Source organism: Cuculus canorus, chromosome 1 (genome assembly GCF_017976375.1).
Source record: "Cuculus canorus isolate bCucCan1 chromosome 1, bCucCan1.pri, whole genome shotgun sequence".
NCBI classification, from domain to species: Eukaryota; Metazoa; Chordata; class Aves; order Cuculiformes; family Cuculidae; genus Cuculus; species Cuculus canorus.
In genome coordinates, this window is record NC_071401.1 from 81,688,012 (window position 1) to 81,707,469 (window position 19,458).

The 19,458-nt window shown below is 35.7% G+C and overlaps 1 protein-coding gene across 3 annotated transcripts in view; it reads right to left on the reverse strand.

Moving 5' to 3' along the window:
• The window catches only part of RPS6KA3 (ribosomal protein S6 kinase A3), a 79,836-nt gene that overhangs the window by 31,639 nt on the left and 28,739 nt on the right, over positions 1 to 19,458 (reverse strand). For all 3 annotated transcript variants that reach the window (XM_054070924.1, XM_054070913.1, XM_054070933.1), the window contains exons 3-7: positions 11,026 to 11,142; positions 8,694 to 8,775; positions 4,946 to 5,026; positions 3,853 to 3,932; positions 640 to 746 (exon numbers count right to left, since the gene is read on the reverse strand). In XM_054070924.1, the coding sequence (XP_053926899.1) occupies positions 640 to 746; positions 3,853 to 3,932; positions 4,946 to 5,026; positions 8,694 to 8,775; positions 11,026 to 11,142 (467 nt within the window). The remainder of the gene's footprint in view (positions 1 to 639; positions 747 to 3,852; positions 3,933 to 4,945; positions 5,027 to 8,693; positions 8,776 to 11,025; positions 11,143 to 19,458) is intronic.

Genomic DNA, 19,458 nt, shown 5'->3' on the forward strand with positions numbered 1-19,458 from the left:
TTCAGTCATTTGAATGAAGCTGGGAACACTAACATATTGAGACACAATACTACACCATAATTGTAACTTCAAGGCTATTTTAAATTTTAAGTGTAATTATGTGATCATCAATATGTTAAATAAAGCCTGTGACTTACTATTTTCATATTTTACTTTAAAATTTATATTCCATTCTGCTCTTACTGCAGTGGATTTTAAAAATCAGTGTTGGAAAAGATGTTTGCTGTTAGGCTCTCAAATGCAAAGATAAAACGCTCAACTGAAACTTTGTATTGTGCATTTGTTTTAAGTTCATCTCTGGTCCAGAAATTCTAGAATAATGACAAAAACAAAAGGTCAAAAAGACTTCTCCATTGTACACCCTAAAACACCTGGAAAATGAAAGGAAGGAATATTTCAGTATAATCCTTAAGGAACATGGCTTATAGTACTTGGCATATCACTCAAACTGGATGCTCATGTTCAAGTGGAAACGAAATGCAACCTTTCAATTAAAATAGCCCATAAACTTTCCTGACCTTCCTCCCTGTTCAGTTTACATAGTAAATTACTGACATTCAACAGCTGGAAAGAGAAGTGCATATGTAGACATGCTATACAAATCAAATTAATACACTGCATTTGCTGCAGGAGTCTTACTTTTCTGGTTTTAGGTCCCGGTATATTATTCCAAGACTATGTAGATGGTCTAAAGCAAGTGCTAATTCTGCCAGGTAAAATTTAACATCATCTTCTGTGAACATCACCTGAAAAAGCAAAGCAATGTATTTCACATGTAAAGTCTGTAAAGCTTGCACTCAGCACTTGAATTAATTTCTACACAAGGCCCTAGGAATGAAAATTTCTTGGTTAGACAAAACTCAGGATTTATAATCAATACTATTTGACAGTACATACTTGAAAAATAATTTCTGAAGCCATAACATTCTTTCTGCAAAACTGAGGTTATTCGTTTCTGATTATTCAGGAGAGCAGACATGTTGTACTGGGACTGAAAAATTTTGGGAAGCATTTAAAGAATGTGCCTACTTCTTTACTGGATGTAATCATTTCATTTCCAGACAACAAGTGGACTAAAGAAGTCCAAATGCCTGAATTTCATCTACAAAGTCACAGAGACAAGAAAAGCATATGCATCTTGTTCTTAAGGTGACTGGCTCTAAGTACTATGAGAAAGAAGTTACAGTGATGGTAAAAACTCCAAATGAAACCCACGATGTAACTGCAGAAAAGGTAGATCAAAGAGCAAATTAAGGAAATAGCCTACATAAAAGCAGAAGGAAGATTTCAGATAGCAATTGCACACACTGAACCTCATGAGGTTCAACAAGGCCAAGTGTAAGGTCCTGCACCTGGATCAGGGCAATCCACAGTTTCAGTACAGGATGGGGGATGATGTGATTGAGAGCAGCCCTGCAGAGAAGTACTTGGGGGTGCTCATTGATGAGAAGCTCAACATGAGCCAGCAATTCACGCTTGCAGCCCAGAAGGCCAACCGTATCCAAGGCTGCATCAAATGAAGTGTGGCCAGCAGGTTGAGGGAGGTGATTCTGCTCCTCTCCTCTGCTCTGCTCTTGTGAGACACCACCTGGAGTTTTGGGTCCAGTTCTGGAATCCTCAACATAAGGAGGATATGGAGCTGTTAGAATGGGTCCAGAGGAGGCTACAAAGATGATGAGAGGGCTGGAGCACCTCCCATACGAGGACAGGCTGAGAGAGTTGGGCTTATTCAGCCTGGAGAAGAGAAGGCTCTGAGGAGATCTTATAGCGACCTTCCAGTGCCTGAAGGGGCTGTAGGAAAGCTGGGGAGGGACTCTTCACAAAGGCTTTTAGTGATAGGACAAGGGGGAACGACTATAAATTGGAGAGGGGGAGATTTACGCTAGACACAAGGAAAAAATTCTTCATGATAAGGGTGGTGAGACACTGCGCAGGTTGCCCAGGGAAGTTCTGGCTGCCCCATCTAGTGGGAGGTGTCCCGCCCATGGCAGTGGGGTTGAAACTGGATGGTATCTAAGGTCCCTTCCAACCCAAATCATTCTATGGTTCTATGATCTTCTGTTAGGAAGATAAACTAATCCCTGTTTACATTCAATGAAATAAACATGTTGTCGCAATATATCAACTGTTGTGACCAGCTGACAGAAAACATAGCAACTAAACTTTTCTGATAATTGAGAAAAAGAAAAATAATGTACAAAATTCCTGCATGATTTGACTCTACCTCACTTAGTACTCAGAGCTTCCCTCAAAACCCCAAATTAAGACTAACATCATCAGATACAGCATACGGGCCTAAAAAAAAACCCCAACAAATGAACAATGGTGAGCACGAATGAACATTATTTTATGTAAGATTCGAGGACGGAGACTACCATATATTTTCCGCTTATTTGTTTAACGGAAGAGAGTGATATCAAAACTGATGTTAATTCTACAAGAGAGCCGATACGTAGTATAGACACATTCAAGAAGGGAAATCTCTAAAAAACATTTTAAAGCTCAAATAATGAAGGATCCCATGAAGATGACAACGCATCCACACCATGCTCTTTTAAAACATCGCATGGAACTAATCTTTCCTAACCTTCAACATCTGCAGCGTAGACACCTAGCTCTGAATTAAACTCTGTTCACTTTTTAGTCAATAGAGAAGAAGCAGAAACTTTTAACTCTGCAGATCATATGATCTATTTTAAAATTGCATGAATTGAGACGAGGATGACATTAATTGCATCCAGCAAGCCTATTTCACTTCATCAGTTACAAACAGTTCAGGTACTCATAATGAGTATTTCTTATCTAACCATATTAAGACTTCTAAAATTTGAGGGGCTTAAGATGAAAAAGCTACCAGCATGAAAGCTAAATACATTTGGAATCAAGAAAGAACTATGGATTTTAGGAGAAAGTATCTCAGTTTTAGAATACTGACAAACTTGTACTTAATCTGTGGCAAAACAAACTAGAAGAAGCAACTTGATACAGTTTCACTGAATTAAATGTAATCATCTATGCGATCAGCACAGGAACTATTATATTTGTATACACAAAATGCATAGCATTCCACCTCTCTTGTAATAACCATATAGCTTTGTAGTGGTGACCCCACTGTGCCAGATACTCTGTAGCAAGGGAAAATGCAAGGCAGCTACAAGTACAAGTTCTGGCTACCATGTATACATTGGATATCTCTATAAACATGTATTTGTTTGGAAGTCTTTGCTTGAGTGATGCAAAAAAACCCCAAAACCCCGACATGTGAAATGTTAGCATTTATTTGAGGAATTAAAATTTTTCAAAGTTATTTCACATATCTACACAGTTACCACAAGCATGGTAAAGGTGAAGTGTTCATATTAGAAAATGAATAAAATAAGTGGAGTATAAATATAAAAAAGCAAGAATTCTAAGTAATGTAATTGTCTTCATATCTAAATAAAAACCAATTTTTATATATTATCTAATACATATTAAAATAATTTAATTTCTAGAAATTAAAACCAGACACAAATCAGTTAATTTGAATACAACTCCTTTATATCAATCCATGCTCTGAGACTCATCTTTAAACATGATAGCAACAGGAGAAGAAAATTTTCCAAGGTGTTAAAAGCAGCACAAGAAGACTGCTTGTCAAAGCCTTTTTTATGAAACAATGTAAATTACCAACAGTACTTTCATGAAGTGACTACTTTGTGCAAAAACTCAAACAATAAACCTTGCTGGTTAGAAAAGATACTCAAAATTTTATTCAATGAAAACTAAAATTAATAAGTAATCTCTCATAATACATGCAATTTATAGTCAAATTTTATCAAGAGATAATTTTCAAATTAAAGTTAAGTTTACCTCTTTAGACAAACGTGTAAACAAGTCTCCTCCCCTGAGAAAATCCAAAATAAGATATAGCTTCCCTTCTGTTTGAAAAGCTGAAAAGATCAATTGAAAAAAATTAAACATAATCTAATTCTACCATGATCAGAAGAATAACATACCTGATAATTCATCCTTATTTTCATTATCAAAATGAACTATTATTTTTTTCTTGTTTTTAAAAAACTTTCTAAGTAAAGTAACTGTTGCTTTATCAGACAATATTAACTCTCATGCCATGTGATAGTACAAGTCACCAGTGGAATTTCTAAAAAGATAAAGTTATTTTTAGGTTAATTAGCATTTCATTCCAGATTTTGGAAGTAAAACGCCTAAATTTAGAAGGGCAAATTAATAACTAATGCACATAATCAAAAACCTCTGGAAACTTTGCTTAATAGGGAGAAATCATCTAGTTTGCAAAAGAATGAGAAGTAAAATAGTAAAAGCTACATTATTTAAACCACATCAGAGAGTGTGGAGATCTGACGTCTGAACTACAGAAAAAACCTGAATCCTAGAAAGCAAAACAAACCGAAAGAAATGAACAACAGAAACTATCTTCAATCTTTGTTCAGTTTGCTTTCTACACAACATGTTAAGAGTACCGATTTCTTCTCCCCCTCCACAAGAATGACTTTTTATGGTTGTCCATGCTATTAAAATTAAAAGGCACATTTCCACCAATTTTGATGCAACTGGAAGTAACGCCATTTCATATGCTTTCTACAGATTAAATAATGCAAGGATAAGGAGTAATTAAAAAAAAAAGTGAACTATATATACAAGAGATAAGAGGTTTTGGAAAAGAATATCTAGACATAGATAACTGCTTTTTAATAAATCAAAGGACTACAAGATTTAGTCCTGTAAAGATACAACACTGTGCATGAAGTTAGCCATATAGTTACTTCCTATGAGAATTACTACACAGCAAATCTTTGCACATTCAGGATTTAGACAGCACACGTATTGTCTATGACTCTCTGAACATCAATGCAAATATTAGGTTCTATCTTGACAAGCATCAATTTTTATCATATCAAAATAATTTTTTTTTGCAACTCACCATAATGTAACTTGACAATGAAAGGATGGTTAACTTCTACTAGGATATCGCGTTCCATTTTTGTCCGAACCCGATCTCGAACTACAGCAGAACACGAGCAGGATTAAAAAAAAAAAAGATTACGTTGCAAATCAGTATTTCTCCTATGTTTACTGATGTACTTCAGATTGTATCCTGCGGTAGTACAATTGTCTGCAGGTCACTATACTTTACACAGAAGAGAGTTGAGACAGAATTTATTTCATAGTGCAGTTGTCTAATAAATCTCTTTATACATTTCAATCTGCTTCAGTTTCTGCTATTGCCAAACCTGACTGGGTAAATAAATTTAACAAAAGCACAAGAGAAAACACAACCAGCCTTCATCAGTCTGCCCTATACTTAGCTAGCCTTTTAAATAGTAAAGTAAAACTGCTGCAGCTATGTATAGTAAGTTTTCTCTACTGCTTCTCTACTGTTAAAAAGTAGGGAGAATTAAAGTTAGAGCAAAATAAGCATAAAATACAATTATACTATCACAAAGATGCTTACACTGGTTTAACTCATGTAAACAACTTGCACTATTTAGATATTAAGCACCTTCACAATTTAGAAGAGGATTTTTTTTTCAATTTCCTTTCTTTATTATGAACTTACAATAAAAAGAATATCCATTCAATGTAGTGTGTATTTCAGACAATCTTATTTTAAAAAGGTTTACTGAGATACTGAGAGTAAGCGTGTGCACAGAGGAGCATGTCAGACATCAGAAGCAGTTAGTGCTCAAGCAGTCCATGCTGTCCCACTGTCCTGGCTCAGACTGGGATATGTATCTGCTTCCATGCCATCACAGATCAAACTGAGGACCACGTGCAGACGCTGGCAATCTATAAAGACAGGCAGGATGGTCAGCTGAGCACGGCACCTGCTTCAGCTGTCCTAGACAACTCCCCTGTCACTCTAGCCAGTGCCTGGTTTCCATCCAAGGCCCCAAATCTGCCAGAAGACATACAAAATTCAGAACCCTAACAGAAGAGAGGTAGCAAAGTTTGCTACAGTGATTTAAGATGTCACATTTCTCTTTCTTTCCCCTTTTTTTTGTTACTGCCCCTTTCCCAAATATTACAACTTCTTGAAGGAAGCCCCACAGAGCAATGAAGTCCAGCCCAAAGCTTAAGTTGCTGGCATTCCTTGTACAGTTAACAGCCCAGAATTCTAAGGTATTAAAACATAAGATGTCAGGAAGAGAAGTCAAGAAGTAAATTTTTTTTCTGAAGTTTAGCTATCTTTGCCCAGAAACAGGCACTAACAATAATACAGTTACTTGTGAAATAGGATTGTATAGATACACTTCCCTGCAGAACAGATTCCTAAAAATGGAAGCACATGAAATAAGTGCTCACCACACACAGTGAACATCACATTTGAATTTTGACCTCTAAATCTAAAGGCATGAAAGTGTCACAAGACAACTGCGCAATTTCACTGTTCCACAGGTCCATACAAATTATAAAATTGAAATTCAGAATATTCTATTTTTTAGGCAGATTCTGTTGAGAAAAAAATTCAATAGTCTTAGCTATGCGACAGTCATGTGGATAACAAGCATTACTGGAAAGCTAGAGAATCGAAAGAAGTATAAGGACTCAAACTCATTTTAGACATTAGGATTAGCCATTAAAGATGTGACTTCTACTGACTATAGTTTCTATATGTCTACTGCTGGAAGTAGTGATTTTTCATAATACATTTGATGCCAGACTCTAGCACTTTGGCCCTGTTTCTCTCTCTCTCTCCATTATAAAGAGACATTGAAAGATGACACCTTCTATCAAAGTGTATTAATAAACTAGTGTCTGCAAATTGTATGTGTATATTCTTGGATTTGCTCTAAACAGTACAAGGTTGGACTGTGTAGTTACATCAACCAATTCCTATGAAAATATCCTCTCTAAATTTGATTAGAGAGTCATGCATACTGCTTTCAATTAAGTAGTGGTCTTAAAGGGCATTTTTATCTCTAATTTTAGAACACAAAAATAACTTTATGAAATGGATTTTAAAAAGCTAAAGAACCATAGAAAAATCAAGCAATACAGTGTATTATTTAAAACTACAATAGTAAATCTCAAAAAATTGCAATTGCAGAAAAAAAATTCAGATTAATTTAATACCAACAGTAATCTTCATCTGCTCGCAACTCCACTTGCTCTAAAACATGAATCGCAACCCCAAGACACTCAGAAGCATCTGAAAATTCAGATATAAAGGGTTGAAAAATGTGGCATCCTCCTGCTAGTGTCACCTTTCTGCTCAAGCCTTTTCCATTCTTGAATTCTTAGTTTTCATGAGTCTCCTTTACCAAACGAAAGTCGAGCTTCCAATTTCAGTATTTATTAGACCCTGCCATCTGTAGGCAAAACTAGATCCACAGCTCGGACTGCAATTTTTACACCTAAAGTTTAACCACAATCAAATGTCAATGGAGAGAAGTCCTCAAATACCTTCAAAAAGCAACTGCTGAATGACCTCTGACTCCAGTTCTGAGCTATTAACATGCTGGAGAATGAAAGGCTATTGAGGTATCAAAGTACCTTAAATAAGTGGAAACCAATTTCAGCAAATAGGAAGTAAACAGTGAGGATAACGTGCCACAAAGTACAGAGAAATCAAAACATAGGAAACTGTTCAAACATACACCCTCTGTAACAGTTTTAAGTGAAAGTAATACACTGAGATTAGTGAGACAGATATTCAGCACTAGATCTTAAGCAAAAAAAAATTCAGGTTCAACATTTTAGCAGAAGTTCACAATTCAATGTGAATTTTTGTTCCTTCCACCATGCTATGAATATTTTCAGATGAAACCATACGTTAAAATTGCAAATCAATACAACAATCAATAACACAGGTGAAGTACTACAAGTTGTTAAAACTCCCAAAATCATCACTGAAATTTCAGTGCAGTCATGAGTTAAAAGAACTACAAATAGGCAGAAGTATTAAACAATGGCATAAAGCAACAACTACACATTCTGGTTAAAGGACTAGTGTGAAAGATAACTTTCATTTTATCCTACAGTAAAAAATACATTACTACTTTTTTCTTATGGAATTCTCCAGGACAGAATTGAGATTGTTCAGGTTTGAATTTATTGAATATCATTCAAGACCTAAACCAGTCAAGGAACAAAACATCTTAAAACTCATTTTTGCTCAAGTAATTTAGATGATTAACTTAACATGTCATCAAATATATCCTACATCCAGAACAAGTACTAAAAGTTTTGGGAAAAGGGACTGCATACATCTGTTTTAAAGAAAGACTTGAACTCCTGTGCTTAGAACTTTTAGAATAAAACAGCTGATATAATGTACTTTTAAATATGATGACCTAAATTTAAACCGAGTAAAAGGCATTAACTGTGTCCTTGGTGATACACAGCAAATAAAAAAGCAAAGATATTAAGTTTCAAATAAATGCTCAGGAGCAAGTCAGGTGGCAGATGTAACACAACTACTCTACTAAACCACCCTCACCTAATGAGCTCAGCTTGGAAAGGAACCTACCTTCCCCTACAACTATCAACGTAGTACTGTCACTTAATTCTTCGGGCTTTACAAGACAAGACACTGTTTTCAACTACTTGTTGTTTGGTAGAAGAAAATTCTAAAATACAATCTGTAGAACAGTATGTGTGTAAAGATTAATTTTTGGTATAACATACACAATTTCTTTTTTCTTCTTTTCTCTCTAAACAATGCTTACCTTTCAAGGTGGCCTTTTTCAATACTTTCATTGCATAAAGCTGTCTAGCATCTGATCCTGAGATTTTTTTGACAAGAAAGACCTGCATTGAAAATTAAAAAGAAATTTTAAACAAAATAAGTGCAAGTCAGATCAATACGCTTTGCTACAAAGTTCAAACAGTCACTATCATTTCAACCTTATTATTCCCCTCAATATTATTATTAGGTTCTTTGACAGTTATAGATCCTGCAAAGCCAAACAAAAATTTCCTTGCAGTTTTTTCTACTATTTCTTCACTTCATAATCTAAAAAGTTCATTCAAGACAAACAGTTGGCCAAATTAATTTTGGTTTAACTTAATTATTTTGAGTGAATAAAAGAAAGGATGAATTTGGATTCCCTCAGAACCTGAGACAAATTTAAATCACAAAATTCAGTGTTTTAGTATTAATTTCTAAACAGTTCTGTCTTATTAAAATCTCTAAGATGGCATAGCAAAAGTGCTAATAAAATAATTGTCAGATATGAAAATAAAAGTGTACAAAAGCTGATTCAGTAAACTATGTAAATCAATGCATAACAAAATAATTTTAAAAAAGATAACCTATAACATTATAAGAATCAACCTCTTGTATCACAAAACCATATATTTTTAAGACATGCTTTGGTGGAGTTTTGCACATACCAATAAACTACAATCAGCCTCAACTAAAGTGTGTCTCATTTCCTTCTTTAGAGTTATGGGATTTTTTGAGTGGGATTGTTTCTATCATTAATAGAAAACAAATTCCAGCAGAGACAAATTTTAGATCTAGAAATGAAGAAAAAATAGACCTGCACAGGTTTTCTGGTTCTTTATGAAAAATCTTAAAAGATATGTTGTGGTATAACATGAGAATGTTAAATGTGCCATATGAAATGAGTTTCAGATCTGGTTTTGTATCCAGTTCCCACTTATGTTAACATCCCTTTGCATTATCCAGAGAGTATCAGATCATCACCAAGAGACCTTGTAAAACGTGCATCTTAAGTCTTTTTAAACTGAATGGGGGGAGTAGTGACATCCTCCCAAATTATTAGAAAAAACGTATTATGGGTTTTGCACTATTAATCCTTTTTGCTTAAATGCTAAAACAATTGAGGACAAGACTGGCATTTTTGCAATACATTGAGTCAGCTAGAGAGCTAATTATTTTTGCATTTCCAAAACTTGCCCTCCCGCAGTTGCAGCACTGAATCAATAAAATAAGGTTGTTGAAATTATTATTTACGAACTTACATTTCCCTGCCCACGAATGATTTACTTCTCCTGATTTCAAGATTTCAAAAAAAAAAAAAAGTGGTTATAATTCAAACATAGGAAACCACCTTGAGAATCAGGTTTCTCAGTGAATTCTTACTAGTACGAGTACAAAATTCTCTAGTTTCTAAACATCTAGATTTCCAAGGTTAATGGGAACACCTACTCCAATAATATGACTAACAGTAACTTTCTACTTCAAGAGATAATTGGACCAATTATCCTCATTTTCCCCCACATCCAAGAATTATTTGGCATTATATGCTAGAGCTTAATATCACATTCAGAATTGCAGTTATTGCTGAAAATTGATGTAAAGCCTCTGTTGTCTTACATTGCATATTCCATTCTGTTTCAAGCATTTGTCTTGTCACATGAAATTCATGTTTTGCTTTCAAGTTGGATTTGGACAACTAAAAGTATGAATTGCATATACATAGCGAGATCTCAGTGTGGCCAATACTCACTTAGTGCTAGAAATACTGAGTCTTCAACAGAACATAAAATAAATATCAAGGTATGTTGTGCCTTAACCAAGTTATGACAGATAAAGCCTAGTGGGAAAACAACTGGGATTTATCAAGTTTACTTCAGAAGTTATTATAACCTAAAATTTGTTCTTTACAATTACCATCTGCTGCAAAAACAAATTCTGCCTGTACTGGTGATAACCTACCATTAGCAGGTTAGCAACTAGGAATACTTAAAAAAAAAAATTCTTTAAACTCTCGCTTCCTCAAACACAGAAGAAGAGTAGTTACAGAAAAATTACATTCAACTCTAACAATTAATACCCAATTACTTCACATCAAGCCAATTTTTCTATGGACCTTTGAGATCTACTCATCATGCAAACTAGAAAAAGAAAACCTACCATGTTAAAAAGATGTGCCACAATTACAGTGGCTAGTAAGAAGTAATTTAGAGAGCACTTTTCTCTTGCAAAATTGCCTTAATGCCAGATTGTGGCTGTTCTAAATATTTCACTTCTAATATTATTCATTGCTGAATTTCTGAATAATTGGCTGCACAAAGAGTTCGGTTACCAACCTTTCCAAAGGATCCTTGTCCTAGTACTTTCAGAAGTTCAAATTGTGAAGGGTCTGCTTTCTCATGTCCTTCCTTTACATGGTGAGTTATTGCAATTTCTTTGATATTTCCTTCTTCCTGACAGAGGAAAAGAGTGGAATATGTTCTTGTTAGTGGCGCATCTTCCTAAAATGCTTATAAATTCACAATATGTTGAAAAATACCAGTGTCAATGAATACAGTGAACTACATGCCCCCAAATGCAATACTCTCTGTACAATTAAGTCACAAAAAATAAATAATATCCGCTACTAAAGGCAGGATTAGTTCAGTAATTACGTAGCCTAAACTTTTAGGGATGTGTCAGAATCAAGACAATAATAAGTCAGTGATTCCCAAGTCTTTGTGCTTAGGTCTATACTATTTGGTTCATAATCTCCATTCCAGGTTCACAACCATTAACGGAAGCCAATCTTCTCAAGATTTAGTCCTCATAAAGTATGCCTAGAGTCCATGAAACAGACCAGATCTCTTAGGAAAAGCCTCCATTTTAACACTTGAACAAGGACCACTATGCTGCAGCAATGCAAATGCTCATCTTTATAAGACAGCGTAGGATACAAGACATTTCCCTGCAAAACAAGACAAGACTCCCCAACCCTACTTCAGCAGCAATTAACTCTCCACCTGCCACAAAGGAAATTTTGGTGAAAAAAAAATCTCATTGCCTCTCTTCTCAAGGAGAGTCTCTCCTATAAAAGCTGCCAGTCTTAAGCATTCCTGACTCTGTGAGAACCAGTCGCCAGAAAGCTCTAAAGGCAGGTGCATCTCGTAGTCTTTTGTGCTCTGCACTTAATTTATTATTTTCTGTACAGAATTTAAAAATCCCCTGAAAAGCAACACTCCTTGCCACACAAGGAAAGTATTTCAGAACTTACCAGCAGCTCTTCAAAAGTAAAAAACTGCATTTGTATCAATGTCATCTTTAGAACAATCTAGGCATTACAACTGCAGTGACTGTAAGTTTACTTACGTAACACACACACACTAACTACAACTTCAACTTTTTGTGCATTCTCTTCCTATTCTTTCTATGGGCTATCATGAATAAAATAAATCTGAGAATACTTCTCTCTGTTTAATGAGGAAGTCTCAGATCTATTTCATAGGATTACAGGCTGGCTGAGGTTGGAAGACACCTCTTGAGTTCATCTTCTACGATCCTCCTGTTCCAGCAGGGCTACCTAGAACTGTTGGTCCAGCTTTTGAGTATCTCCAAGGCTGGAGACCCCACAACCTCCCTGGGCAACCTGTGCCAGAGCCCAGGCACCCTCACAGTGAAAAACTGGTTCCTGATGTTCAGAGGGAATCTCCTGTGTAAATGTTTTGCTCACTGCCTCTGGTCGTGTCACTGGACACTGCTGTAAAGAGCCTGCCTCGTTGTACCCTCCCTGCAGGCTGGTCAAACATAACTTTGCCTTTGTTAATCCATGCTGACTAACTCCAGTTACCTATTTGTCCTTCATGTACAGAAAAAGGGTTTCCAGGACTAGTTGTTCCACCACCCTCCCAGGGATCACAATGTGGCTGACCATCCTGTAGTTCCCTGTGTCTTTGTTCTTGTCCTTTTTGAAGACAGGAGTGACATTTGCTTTGCTTTAGTCCTCAAACACCTCTCCTGGTCACCATGATCATTGGGAGGATAATCAAGAGTGGCCTCCCAATGACATGTGCCAGGTCCCTCAGCACCTGGCCATGCATCCTGTCAGGGCCCACGGATTTACACACATCCAGTTCTCAAGTATTCCCTAATCCGACCATTTTTCACTAAGGGTTTCTCTTCCTTGCTGCAGACTTTCCCCTTATCTATATACACCAACATGTGCATTAATTCGTTCTAGACATGGGGGAGCAGAGGCAGCATTCTAAAGCTGGGCTTCTGCAGCACTAATTCATGAGTTCTTCAAGTACTCAGCAAAATTTATATGCATGAATTGTTGCTGAAAGTATCCTTTGGGAGCTGGTCATTTCAGTACCGTGTGTGAGTGTCTGGTAACTGTCCACACATATCTTTCTGCTCAAACAAATGCTTCTCCTGAATCAACATTTTTCTCAAAATATTCCGACCAAAGTTGGATGCAAATTACATGTAACAAATCCTGAGGATATATGCGTTAAAGAGTGTGTATGTATATAAAAAAATTGCAATATACACTTCGGAATAACACACATAACATCCTGGCAACTTTTGAAAACAAAGTGAAAAAAAGATTTTAATGTAAAGAATTTGGATTTATCTTGGGTGTTCTAACTTAAGATGACCACTAAGGATAAATGCCAGTTTTCATTGCAAAACAGCCAAAATTTTGCATGCACATATGTATGTATGCATGCTGTGTACTACTCCTAATAATCCTAAACTCCTTTTTCCTTCCAAGAGAAAATGCTACCAGTCGACCCAAAGTTGAATCTTTACAGAGTCTGAAAGAAATACCGATTACTTCTACTTGTAAATGAAGTTATCTGCTAGTGGACATCTATATTTTCATCTTTTAAATTGGTATATGGTCAGTTGAATTACATACTACTTACCCCACCCACTGCAATCTCAGACAATCCCAGGGGAGGAGTAACACAGTAGAACAGACTGCCAAGCACATATCACTTTGGATACTTTGATCCATTTCTGCTTAACTGCTTTATCTATTAGCTCACTGGCAATCTCGGGAAAGTAAACAATGTACAAAACAGAACTTCCTCAAATCTTTCTGTTATCTACCCAGATTCAGGGACACAAAGCAATCAGGTGGATACATTGCTTTAAAAGCATCACAAAGTGTAACAAACCCAAGAAATGATATTAACAAGAGTTATTACTTTGTTCTCGACACAAACAAAAATTGTTTTTAATGTAATGCTATTATTATACAAACAAATTCCCACTGGCGATTTTGGGCACCCTCTTAAAAAACCCAAACCATCACTTTACATTCCTCATACTAAGAGAATATTCCCAGTATCGAGTTTCTCAGAATTCAGATGCTCTTCAGGCCATATAAAGCAGACCTAATACAACTCTATTTTAAATGAAATGGAACTCAGATCATATCCTACTTTAGTAGTTTGTCCATAATATAGTCTTGGAAGCAGGATTTGTGATGAATAGTTACCCATAAATTTACAGTTTACTTTTCTAACGTAACTTCTGAACGCTTACTTACTTTAACCTAAACAGCATTTTGCAAATGCAGTTAAAAATATAGAAGCTAAGCTTTTTATACAAATGCAAGTTACATACAGAAATACTTAACCCCCACTGTACACACTACCTACTGAATTAAAGTCCAAACCTCTAACACTGTAAAAAGAGATCGCTTTCTCAGCCAACTACACTAATTATATTAGTTGATAGATGCTGTCTTACAGTGAGCTGGAAGAGAAACCAGCTGTTCAGTCTGATACTGAATTTATCTTAAGCTCCACCTCTGATCATGCCCCGATATTTTGAAAAAAACATTTGCTACATGATTAACTTGAGTTAAATGAGATGATGTATACAGTGCTGACAGACTGGTTCTCCTCTCTTTTCTTCCATTCCTTGACAACTTTACTTTCACACTACAACAGACATTCACCAGCAATCTGGCCCTTGCAATGGTGGAATCTTCTTTCCAGTTATGACTACATTCCACTGCCTATATTTTATTTCTGCTATTTATAAGCTTGGAAAGCACCCTTTCTCAAGCTTTATACTGCAGCAATGTCTAAATAAAAGTCTCAAAATATAAATTTCTTTTTCTAGTCACAGAGCTCTCCCTCTCAAGGCCTTCTTCACACTTAGTAAAATTGTCACAGTAAGTCACATTTAAAAAAAAACCCTACACTGTTAGTAAACATAAAGTGGTTGCTACTGGCTTCCGTTATTGTGAAACTAAATATAGAATACAAAGAAAGCAACAAGACGGTAACATTCCTCTGAGTTTCCTTAACATTTCCTTAACAGTATAATAGTGTTAAACCAACACTGGCGTAGAAGGGAAGGGAGTGACAAACAAGTCTGGGTATGAATTTAAAGCACCACTATTTCAGAATAACTTCCTGTACTGAGAGAGTTTGCAAGTCAGAACTACTCTGGTTAGTAAGTATCCCACAGTATAAGTAAGTTCTTAGCAATGGACCTCACAATATATGTCTACACACAGGAATGCATACATACATAGGAAAGAATACTTAAATTGACTATATTCCACAGACAAATTAAAAAAAAAAAAAAAGCTAAAAAAACCCCCAAACAACTAACAAAAACCAGATTCAGCAGCACCAAGGGTGACTCATTTTTTGCTTTAAGAATCAGCTGCAAATTAGAATAGGAAACTTGCCTGGTGGGGCAGGTGGGGGAAGCAAAGCAGTGAAAAACTACGTAACTCTTATTAGACTATAAAAATAACAGCTTAATCATGTTGCTGGAAAAGCTCCATATTTTAGGTACTTAATGAACATTAAATACTCACTTTTGTTCTACTAATTGAATTTACGTGCATTTCTCTTCTCTTACATTCACTTTTTAATTCAAGTTAAATTAACTCTGCTGTGACATAAAATACTTCCATTTGTTTCTAAGATCTTGTTACTGGAACCACGATTAGATAACATATTAAAAGGAAACTGGACTTCAAACCCTAAAGAAAGCAGAAAAGCATTACTAGGTAAGTATTTCTCAGTAGTAACAAAAAAGCCCAGAAAAGAAAGAGAAAAACGTGATTTCATCTATACACAGAACCTTCTGTAACTTATCCTTCAGATTCTTGCATTTTCTGTAGGAGAGCCAAATATGGTTCTGTGCATAAAGAAGTGGCTCAGGCAGAGCTGGACGGCATAACACACTGTTTGCTTTACACAGATGCGTTTATCTGCAGACCTTTTTCTGAGCAAGATATTCTAGGGACAACTGAAAAGCTGGTCTAGGGCTAGTAAATTGGGCTCCAAAATGCTAGGAGACCTGCCTGTACCATCCACTCCTATTGTTCTCACAGGCTTGCAATTTCCATTTCTTTTATTACTTCTAATAATTCTAATCTTTTTTACGGGTCTATTTTATTTTCTGAGCATGAATACAGCAGCAAAAATCTAGATAGCCCTCTTATCTCTAACTTCCAATCCCAGAAGACAATGTGACAATAGTATGAAAGGAAAAACAAGCAAAAGGGCTTCATGAAAGAATTATAGAATCTGAATGTAAATCATCTACAAATAGAGACACTACAAATAGAGGGCTGCCAGATGTGCACTCACAACTAAGTACTGGGAGTGCCATGTGAGATATATTCTTATGACACAACCTAAACGCAATAATAGAAGTATTCTTAGTCCACAAATTTTATATAAAAAGGACAGAGAAATAATAAATTAAAGATTAAAACAATTAAAATAAAAAAAGTAAATGTATGCTCTGACAGCGACAAAACAATCCATAAGGAAGCTCTGAATCATCTCAATAGATGGCACGGGATCAGAACCATGCTCTTACTTCTACCAGGAAGAGGAAGGCTATCCGGAGCAAGGAGTGTTAGCACATTCAAACACCAAATAGGGTTCCTGCTGCACCTAAAATTCTCAGTTTCAGATTCTTGAATAAACACTTAACTGCCATTTGAACATGCACAATGACAAGAAATTCCAAAAAGCTAGGACAGAAACAGGAAATTCAGTAAGAAAGTTATCTCACTCTCAAAGATGTCTAAGAATTAGATACAAATTAACATCAACAGAAAATAAAAGAATAAGCTAGTGTGTCTTATATGGAATGCTTACTTCGGAAAAGTATCTCCAGAAGCTGACTAATCTTTTCTTCTAGGTACTCAAAGTTAAGTGAAGATGACTAGAAATAGTTCAATGACTTAACTATTCACGATAACATATTTTAGATAGCAGTTATTTAAACAGCAAGTTAAAATTATGATATGTATAAATTGCAAGAAAGGGAAAAAGCAGCAGCTATCTAAAAAAGGGCAAAGTTTTATTGCAATAACAATGGAATGGTATATTTAAATTGTTCCTACACAAAGGTGACATTTAATGGGTGTGAAGTCATGAGGTGACATAAAGCTGGAAAGGTGTGGAAAAAAATATCAGGAAACATTTACATATTTATGACATCCAAAGCATGCAGGTCAAATAGAATGTCAGTCTGAAAGTATTCAAACTAGACCCCATCATGAACAGAAAGATTGACTGCATCATTTCTTCTGTCAGCTTCAGTGAAATTTAACTGAAACCAGATGAAATATAGAAATTTAACCAAAACCAAGATATCCAAAGGTAAGATCTCTAACAAAGATATTAATGCACAAGATTGGGGATTGGAGGTGGCCAGGAAGGCTTAATCTGAGGGTTTTTTTAAAAAATACGTTTGTCGTCAACATTGCACAGAATAACTGGCAGTTTATTTTTTATAATATCAAGAGCAGAAATAAGTATGTGCAATATATGCTGTGACTACCCATACATTAAGGCTCTCCAAAAGAGAGACAACATGTTTACTTTTAACATGCTGGAACACTTCAAAAGGCTTGGCATTACATTTTTGATGACTCTGATGCTTGTCATTGTGGAAAACGGGTATTCTTATTGGATAATAAAAGAAGGGAGTAACAGCAGTTAAAGGCTAAACAAAATAAATGGCTCCTTCACCATACCAGAATTTCACCAGGAAGCTTCTAATAAACTCAAAAAACAGATTTCTGAGAAAATTATCTCTATAGAAAAGTTTGAATGTGGATCTAGAAAATACCAGAATTTCTTATTGCATGAATAACTGTAACCCATCTCAAGTCCTTTGCATCAGGAAGGGGATATTAAAGATAACACAATATCTGCATTCTGTTAATAAAAGGGACAAGTGACTGCAAAACAAGGTTGTATGTTCATTTTCCCACAAAATGAATACTACTTAGATGTAGGTGAAAATCTCAGAAGTACAGCGAATCTCAGCTGGTGATGACTATGCACTGATCAAAGAACTAACCCTCTGCATACTTGCTGGCTATACAAAATATCAAGAACTACAACATCGAACATGTAACATCTGAATGAAGGGTTTCACAGTGAAAATAAAAGGCCACATACTAACTCCTTCTAAATCTAACAGAGATGGAAGCTGCAAAAAGAGAACAGGGATAAAACATTAAACTTCACACCCATTTTAAATAAAACAACACCTCTGAATTTTATGACACGATTTCTGCTCAAAGAAATGCCATAGAACGCTTGCTTTTGGAACTGAGAAGCAACTCGCCCCTCAGTAAGGCTTTTAAATAAACTGTGTTTTTCTAATAAGAAGCACAGATGACTAGGAGAGACACGACCATACCTACTCAAGTTCTTCAAAACCCACTGGGAGGGAAACCTGGCATATGCAAAATATGCTTAGTCAGGTCCTGAATTCAAAGCAAATTCTTCCTGGACAGCGAATATTGTTGACATGCTGACCAAAAACTGTAAACATGGGGTTAAGACTTTGACTTAAGGTAAACATTACTTGAACAGATTAAGAAATTTTGATCACAATGAATAATTAAAATCTTGTCCAATATCTAAGGCAGGTTAAGTAATTACTGGAGTAGTCACATTAAATACTTATATTCCTGGCTACAATACTCCCCAAGCTTCACCTTATTCTGTTAATTCTGTACTGCTCTTAACAAGAGTTAAGAAGGCACAACCAGAAGCATTTTCTACATACATTTACTTACAGACTTAGTTATGACTTCATTTGCCTCTTAATATAAGTAAGGGTTTCCCCAGATTTTTCACTGAAAAGCAACCTTCCAGGTCCTTGTCTTGTAAGCTCTTCTCTGAAGAATTTTTTATTTTAATACTAGATTCTTAATGTTATTTTGGGAGCCCTTGCATTCCCCTGCTAGACACAGTAACAATGGACTGATTTTACTTTGCATCAAGAGCAACAGCCCCATACTACTCCTAGCCACAATCTTCCTGCTTTGACTTGCAGAGGCTGCAGTTGCTACGCCACCGACTTAGAGGCTGAGTTCAGCTGAGTGGTTGGTAGTATTGCTAGTCCCCTCAGAGTCACTGTGTGCCAAGGTCAAGTCACTTCCCTAAGTTGTGCAAGATTCTTTGTTTCTAATACACAAGTTAGCACTTAACTTGGCAATATTGGTATTTTTAACACTCCTCCTAAACAGACACTATTAATACATTAAGAGATATTCATGGGATCTCACTAGAAACTCTTGCAGAAACTGTTTCATGAATATTTTCCATTTAAAATAATATTTTAAAATCGATTAATATCTGTTTATGTATTTATTTTGTATAGTGATAGTTTACATATGAGAAACAGCCAGAATTACTATGAGGGAAGTTCACAATTCTGGAATTTAAACTTCTATACAGTCAAGATCCAGAATGAGATAATAATAAAAAAAAAAAATC